Source organism: Erithacus rubecula (assembly GCF_903797595.1).
Source record: "Erithacus rubecula genome assembly, chromosome: 10".
Classification (NCBI taxonomy): Eukaryota; Metazoa; Chordata; class Aves; order Passeriformes; family Muscicapidae; genus Erithacus; species Erithacus rubecula.
In genome coordinates, this window is record NC_136662.1 from 13,918,330 (window position 1) to 13,926,734 (window position 8,405).

General features: G+C 44.8%; 1 protein-coding gene across 1 annotated transcript in view; it reads right to left on the bottom strand.

Moving 5' to 3' along the window:
* Positions 1–3,586, bottom strand: part of PRKACB (protein kinase cAMP-activated catalytic subunit beta) — a 65,160-nt gene extending 61,574 nt beyond the window's left edge. The window contains exon 1 of the mRNA XM_079313743.1: positions 3,326–3,586. Coding sequence (XP_079169869.1) covers positions 3,326–3,371 — 46 coding nt within the window. The 5' untranslated portion in view covers positions 3,372–3,586. The remainder of the gene's footprint in view (positions 1–3,325) is intronic.
* Between the last annotated feature and the right edge of the window lie 4,819 nt (positions 3,587–8,405).

The following is an 8,405-nucleotide window of genomic DNA, read 5'->3' on the forward strand; positions in this document are numbered from 1 at the left end:
ATTACTTTTAAAAACTGCATTATTGGGTTATCTGAAGTAAAACACACAAAACCTTCTGCAAACTCTATAGTTTTGCAGGTCTGACATTCATTCTAGTTTAGAAAGTACTTCTAGTTAAAACATTCCTGTTTCATATAAAATTAATAATCATTTTGAAAGTATCAGATTTACTTGGTAAATTTAAAAGTTATGTGACTTTTTTTAAACCTCAGATGTGTTATAGTTATGTTTCATGCTACCTTCAAAAATTATTCCAAGATAATGAATAACAATAAAGCCAATATTTTTCTACATTAATTGCAACAAGTGAAGGAAGACTGCCTATGTTCTTTTTTAAGAAACAATTTACTACATGTTGATATTTTTAACTTTTAGGTTGCAAAAGTTCTCAACTACTGTAAATTGAGCAGCTGAAAATAACCCCAAAAAATAATGAAGAGAATAATTAAATTAATATTAGGATGAGGAATCAGAGTAACTTTTATGGAAACTGATAATTGTGTCTCTCCAGACTTCAAATGAAAGATACTTATTTACTATTCTAAAAGGCCCTGAGAATTTGTAGGTTGCTGTGCTCTGAGAAAAACCATGATAGAATTTAAAACAAATAAAGTTTTAAATTGAGCCAGAACCCTGAAGCTTCCCGTTACCAAAGAACAACTCTTAGTTTTGGTCCTTCAAGTCAAAATCCAATGCACATTAGGACAGCCTGGAACAGGCCATAGAAATAAACCCCTAAGAGACCCTTTCAGCTACACTGAACCTTTCCTTTCCATCTTTTTCATACACATGTATCTATCTTGCCCTCCCTGCTACACAAGCCCTGTTCACTCTTGTAGCAACCAAGCTTAAGAAATCACCACTCAGATTTCATTCACCTGCAACTTCAGCCCAGAAATACTACAAAACATTTACCCTCATCTACTACTGGTGTTCACATACTCACAGTTTTATTTCACTTCATTGCCCAAGTGAAGTAACAAGTACTAAAGATACTTGACTATAAATGGAAAGCTACAATAAATGAGAAGGATATAAGGGCCATAGTTGGGTGAACAGCATTTTCTGTGCTGAACATAGACAGTACAAGAGGTCTCATATTACACTTCATGAACTAGTAAGTACAGTTATCAGGGGAAGCTGTGTTACCCTTCATTGTTCTTCCAGGGACCTTAGCATGCCCTTGATCCACACAGTTCCATAAGCTCCAGGCATGGATCAGGGACGTAACATCACCTTCAGAATTCAAAGCTGGATATTCTCCTGCTACCCCTTCAGCTTCACTTTCAGTGTCCTGTAGTCTGGAATGCATACCACTAAGGACTCTTAACAGGTAGAACTAGAAAACTGGTTCAACAATGCAAATAAATAATTCAGAAATATTAAAGCTCCATCACATTTCATGTTTCTTTAGTTTTTAGTTGCCATGTATCATTTGGATAGATAACAATCAACATTTCCTGACAGTAAACCAAACATTGTTTCTAATAAATAATTAGTTGTATAGTATTGATATATTATCAGTTTTCCATGGTGAGTGAATCCTGGTCTTTCCTAGCAGTATGTCAATGATTACCAATTTTTTCCCCTAGTTGCAGGAGTTGTATCATTACAGAGCTTTTTGCTGCTAAATATACTGAGTAATTAAACATCTGAGCTTGATGACTCTAGCAGTATCTAATTTTTAAACTAACAAAGGGAAAGAGAAAGGTTCTGAAGGAAACTCCTTCCACAACCAAAAAAATTACTGTATTTTGTCATGTGAGAATTCATTAAAATGGAAGTAAACATTATGCATAGTATTGGTATTTAATTGCACAAACAAATAGCAGTACAGTTACCATGAAGTACAAAATGCAGTGTTTTGTCATTTGAAGCACTTCAAGCAACCCACCCTCTCCATACTTATCTTTATAGTTAGGCTCAAATACTTCCCATCAAAATTAATACACTCAGCTAAAAAAAAAAAAAAAAACCAACAAAACATTAAACAAGAATGGTCAAATACTCATAACAGATTTGGATAGTGAAGTCTAAAATAATAGTGAGCTAAGACACAAGAAGCGAAAGGTGAAGGCAACAATCAGCACGGGGTGGGTCGGGCAGAGCCCCTGCTCCCACAGCTCAAGCACCCACTGCAGATCCCCGGGAAGCCGGAGGAATGCTGTGTGGGCAGGACCCGGCCTATGCAAATCGGGTTACCCAGTTCTACCCCAGACCTCAACAGTAAATATACAAAAATACGCAAACTAAAAACACAAACAAACAACCAAACCCCTCAACTTCGACGTTAAGTTGTTTTCCATTTTAATGCCCTAGGATTTTCCAGTAACAAAGGGTATTGTTGTCACAACACTGAGCTTGCACAACTGCCTGCTCTCTGTGTCTTGTCTTTACTCTTATCCATCACAAATATACCCAAAGTTTTTCACTAGAAACGAAGTAAGTCAACATGAAGAAAAAAAAAAAAAAAAAAACAACAAGAAAGTCTAGGGCTTTCTTCCCAAAAACTGGATCGGCTTCATATTGTTGAAAGTTACGCTGAAATACTCAGAGAGGAAAAAAAAGCCCAACAAAACAACAAGAACAAAGCAAACAAATGAACAGAAACACCAGCAGAAAGCTCCCTGCCATGACGAGTTCAGATCAATGCTTTTGTCTTCCATTTTACCCAGGGCTCAGGAGAGCAACGCAGCAGCGAGGGCTCTCCCCGCGCGCTCCCGAGCGATGTAAACACGCCGCGGGGCCGGGGCTGCGCCGCGGGGCGCGGGCACGGCCGCGGGGTCACCGGGGCTGCACGATTCGGGCGAGCACGGGAGTTTCTGACCTACATTCCCCGCAGCGGGATGAAAACCCTCCCGCCGCAGACGGAGCGCGGCGGGCGGGCGGCCTCCCCCGCCGGCAGGGTGTGTTCGGGGGTGGGGAAAGCGAGCGGGCCGGGGCGAGGATGGAGGCTGGCGGAGGCGCCGACACCTGCCCGCCGACACCGCGGCCCCGCCGCCGGCTCCTCCTCCACCGGGGACGGACACCTGCTGCGGGACGGCCGCACGCGCGGCCCGCCGGCGGCCTCGGCCCGGCGCCGCGGGCGGGTTTGTCCCGCTGTTTTCGCGAGAGCCCGCTGAGCCCCGCGGCGGGGCCGGCGGCGGGCGAGCTCCCCGCGGCGGCGCGCAGGCCGCGGCCGGGCCTGTAGGGGCGGGGGGCTCGGCCCGAGGCCGCGGGGCCTGCGGCGGCGGCGGCGCGGGGCGGGCGCGCCAGGCCCGGCCCCGGGCCCTCCTCCGGGAGCGGAGCCGGGCGGAGGCGGCGGCGGCGCGTCCCCCTCACTCACCGCTCTCGATCTCGTTGCCCTTCTTGGCGGTGGCTGCGTTCCCCATGGCCGGGCCGGGGCGGGGGGGGCGGGAGGGATGCCGGGCGGGGGCCGGGCCGGGCTCGGCTGGCGGGGCGGCGCGGCCCGCGGGCGCGGCGGCGGCAGCGGCGGCGGAGCTGCCCTGGCCCCGCTCTGGGTCTCTGTGTCTCCGGCCGCCGCGGAGGAGGAGGCGAGCGCTCTGCCCCCTCCCCCGCCCCGCACTCGGCGGAAATGACGGCCGGGGCGGCGCCTCCTCCCGCTGCGCCGCCCGCGGGGGCGCAGCCGACCGTGGCCGGGCCGCTGCCGCCGCCTCGGGCGGGGGCTGGCCCGGGGCACGGGCTGCGGGAGCCCGGGCGGCGCCCCCCGCCCGACAGCGGCCCGGGGGGGTGCGGGCGGCGGGTGCCCGCGGCCTCGGCACGCAGGGTCTCGGCCGACTCCGCACCCCGGCCTGGCGGGCGGCGGCCCCCGAGCGCCCCCGCCGCCGCAGGGCAGGCGCGGCCCGGCCCGCCCGCGGGGCAGCGGCCGCAGCGGGGGCGAGGCCGCCGCCGTGCCCAAGGTGACCCCGGGAGGCCGCGCGGGCCGCGGCCCTGCGGCTGCGCCCGCCCCGCGCCCCTGAGCATCCCCGAGGACACCCGCCCGGCCTGCACCCCGGCGGCCGACGGCAGGAAACTCGCACTTGCCGCCTGTTCAGTGACTGTTTTTACACGGCTCACCAGACTATAGGAAAAAAAAAAAAAAAAAACGTAGAAAGTAAGCGAGCTGCCAGGAAAGAGGCTTTTTTTTTTTCCTCCCCCCCTTTTGCTGCCACCCATCATAAATAGCTACAGCTACACATTTTCAAGTGGTATTGTGACTTTCAAGTTGATGATAGCTCTCTTTATATATTTATCATGTGAAACACTCTGAGTGTTTTAGCTCTGGAAGGAAATGCTTATCAAAAAAAGGCTCTATTTTATGTGCTTTAAAGTGGAGAGAGTGGAGAGCAGAAGTGCTAATCTTATGGATCACAAACTGCTTATATTCTGCCAGGACAATGTACGTGATACCCATCCTCTTTTAGCAGCATTCTTTCTCCAGGTCTGAAGGAATTGTTCTGGCTACCATCCTTCACAGGAGCTATCAAAATCCTCTCCCAGCACCGCGGGCTGTCTGCTGGTGAGGCACACGCTGTCACAGCCTAATACTGAATTGCCTTACTATAATGTAGGATTTGATACACATACACTAATGCATATTAAAGCAGATACTTCCATTTTCCTGAGTCTGTACAGTGGAGTACATTGTATGGGAACACCATACAATGGTGCTGCAGATCTCAGCAGCGTGTGATCTACCTTTACAGTTGTACAAGCTGCCGGGATTATATGGCTGCAAAGTTTTGGGAACACTCACCTGAGTTATCTTGATGTTTTGTAAATTGAGGTTTGATCAATGAACTTTTCAGTTTAAGGGACTTTCTTCTTATTTTCTTCACCTTTTCCCTTGCATTATCCTGATCTGTGTGATACTGCTTTCTTCAGTGGAGTACCTGTGTTTCTATGATTAAAGAAGCTGTCTCTGATGAAGCCAGGTCTCTGTTGCTTTCAAGATCAGAAACAAGACTCAAACATTGTGAGGAAATAACCTGCAAACCATTGGGGGTAGTGAAGCAGCTACTATTGAAAAGAGCTGTCTCATTTTGCCAAAGCTGGAATCTGTGCATTCTTTATGCACTTAAAAAGAGGTTCAGCGAGTTATCAGTAATTCACTCTGCCAAGGAATGGCATGTAGATTGCAGTGGCCAGATCTGCACCAGGAAGAGAACTTAAGCATGAGAAAAGGAGAGGGTAGTTTTGCCATCTGTCGTCTCAATTATTCATATAATGACAAAAAATAGAACTCTGAGGTGCTATAGTATTTAAATAAATATCTGAAGATGATGTCTCAAGCAAAGATCTTATCGCAGTTTTAAATGTTTTCCCTGTTCTAGCCATCATAATTTTCATTTTGGCCAGATGGAGTCTGAGTCAGCTGATTTTCATCCAGGTGCTGACAGGCATTTTGATATCCTTGAGAAGACAGCAGTGGTATGGCTAACAAATGAGATATGCTGCAGCATCTTTAGCATATTCCTGGTACATCTCATCCCTTCGCTAGCAAATTATGCTGCAAAGGCTGCATATGTGGGAATCCACCAAGGTCCAAGAGTCATTACTGCCCTTTGGGTCTTGGTGGACAAGGATCTGCTGGTCAATGCATGCACTCCAACAGAATCCTACATATACATGTCCAGCAGCATATATGTGTCTGTGTGTGTGTGCACACCAATGTAATGACACTGGTTCTCAAATAATCACATGCTCTTAATGCACATGCAGCACTGATGGGTTTGCCCAAATACTTTTTACCCAAATACTCTCTTTATCAGAAATCTAACAAATATAATTCAACAGTCCTGTGAAACATTAAATGAAATATATCCCATGATCCTAGCATTACACGTGTAGATGAAGATGACAGATATAAGGAGTTAGGGTTGGACATTTATGTTCACATTCACACATCTTATGCTATATTAACAAGTTAATAGTCATAGATTAATTGCAAAACATACCAATGTTTATAGATATTATGTGCATTCAATCACTTAGCATTCAGACTGTCAACTCTTATTCCAGTCCTAACCTTTAGTTTTCTTAATTTTCTTATATAAAATCTTTTATGGTGAAATGCCTAATATCATTGCTAATATACAAGTAGTTTGTCTTCTTTCTTTCAACAAAATTGGTTAAAAAATAAAGTCATGCAAATATGAAAATTTCCTGTTTGTGTATGTTAAAGTATTTCACTAAAGGCCCAATTTGAAAATTCAAATTTCATTTGTTTTGCTGATCTATATGAGATTTTTAAAAATATACTCTAAGAAAGTCAACTCAGCTGTTTTAGAACTGTATGGATTTGATGATGTTGTTTCAATGACTCTCAGCAGGTTTTCATCTATTCTTTACAGATTTGTTGGCAACTATCAATGAGGAATATCCTAGCAAGACCAGTCCTTCACTCCGATAAAGTCTAAAGCTTTATCAGACTATATGTCTGATACTCATGAAACTCACATATTTTACTGTACATAAACTTAGAACTAAAAATGAGAGGGTCATTTCAGGACAAAAAAGATAAATTTCTTCTAGATTAAACACTCTCAGGTGTTTTTAGTAAAAGTCACCTGTTCATATGGTAATTACTTCTAGAGCCACATATCCTTTCACTCCATAATCATTCTGATTTCTAGATGAGATAGTGGCATTTCTGTAACAACTACAGCAGTTGTTTTCAATTCACATTTGAAACAAGTCACTAAATTTAAATCATTACGCATCTTCATTTTCTCTCGTGTTTGAGATGTGCCTGCAGTGCAAGGGGTTGGCATATGCTGATTGATGGTTTAGCCCATCCATCCTGATCATCCTCACCCTGAGGGTGTGGGCTCTGCTTGGGTTATGAATATGTACCTGCCTTAGTTGGGATTCTCTTTCTGTGGCCAGTCTGCCTTAGCATTGCAGCACTGCCTCTAAACTGCAGGGTTTGAATAACAAATTACACTGCTCTTCCCAAAATCCCACATTCCTGCATCTTTGAATACCCCTGGCAGCCTCCTTCTCTCTCCTAAAAAGAATGATATATTTGGCATTTAACTCTTTGTTTTCCTTTTGGGTTGTTCCAGGCTACTGGCACATTTCCTGCTCTCAGCTAACCCCTGTTCTGCCAGTGTGGGATGCTTTTCTAGCAGATTGCTAACGTGCCAAGAAGCATATGCATTTCTTTGTGAATATGGAAGATATTTTCCAAATTTTGCAGCTTCTGACCCAGAAACAGGAATATTCATCACTGCAGCATAATTTCAGACCTGCCAAGAATATATCAATTATGTCATGTAGATGTGCTAAGGGAAAGGATGAAAGCAGGAGTACAGCAATTTCCCCTGCTCCCTGTACTAGCTATACAGACAGCAATAAACTACATCCTTCTGCAGGGAAGGCTTAATCTACTGATGCCAAATTCATTCCAGTTGAAGACCCACCCACTCAGAGAGAAGTGAAAGGACTTACATCATGTTTCTACAATATCTGAGATTGCCAGCCCCCTGAATCCACTATGAAAGGAAAGCAGCTTGGCCAAGGGCTTGCTTTGCTGGATCTCCTGAAAAATGTTCTTCGATGCATTTCTGTAACAACTACAGCAGTTGTTTCCAAAATATTTCCCAAGAAACTCACTGGTCAAAAAAATCCCATGTAAACATAGAAGGAAAGAGTTTATATATTTCCTTATTGATTTTTACCTACAGTTCACCACAAGCCTCTCAAGACCCACAAAGTTGCAAGGTGGGGTTTTTTTCTGACGTTTTAGACCTAATTTAACAAAAACAGGTTCTAGGCTTTTGCTGTCAGTATTACTCCCTACAACATAGCATTTGATTTGAGATTTTCTGTGGATGTTGGCTACATATTAATTCACCACAGGAGGTGACAGGTGCTGTGCTGAGGTCAATGTCCTGAAGAACTGACATGTTTTTTTCAGAGATAAGCTACAGGCTGCCTTAATGGGCAAGTCCAGCTGCTCAGTTCTTGGCCTTTTATCTTCTGTGATCATTTGGCAGTGGGTGTAGTCTCTTGCTATCACACAGCACTTTTTTCAGTTGCTTATAATTGTTCTGGAGATTATTCCATATTTGTAAAAGATACTCCTGAAATTTATGATTCAGAAGAAATTGCTAATTACTGTTATGGAAAATTCATAGCTGACGTCTCTGTAGCTGGCTTTGTAATAGTTTTGTGGGTATCTGGCTGCCATCAGCTCATTTGAAAAAATTCCTTGTAAGATACTTTATATTATCTTTATTTTCTACATTTCTAAAAAGCTGATGTTGTACATATTGAGTAGAGGAAAGCAAACAAAAACTTACACTTTTTTTCTTGTATTTTTAGTAGTTTAGCAACATATTCATACTGCTGCACGTGAACTTTAGCAGGAAGGAAACATAAGTTAGTGTTGATGGTATACTTCTCTGACATTAGATTCTAGT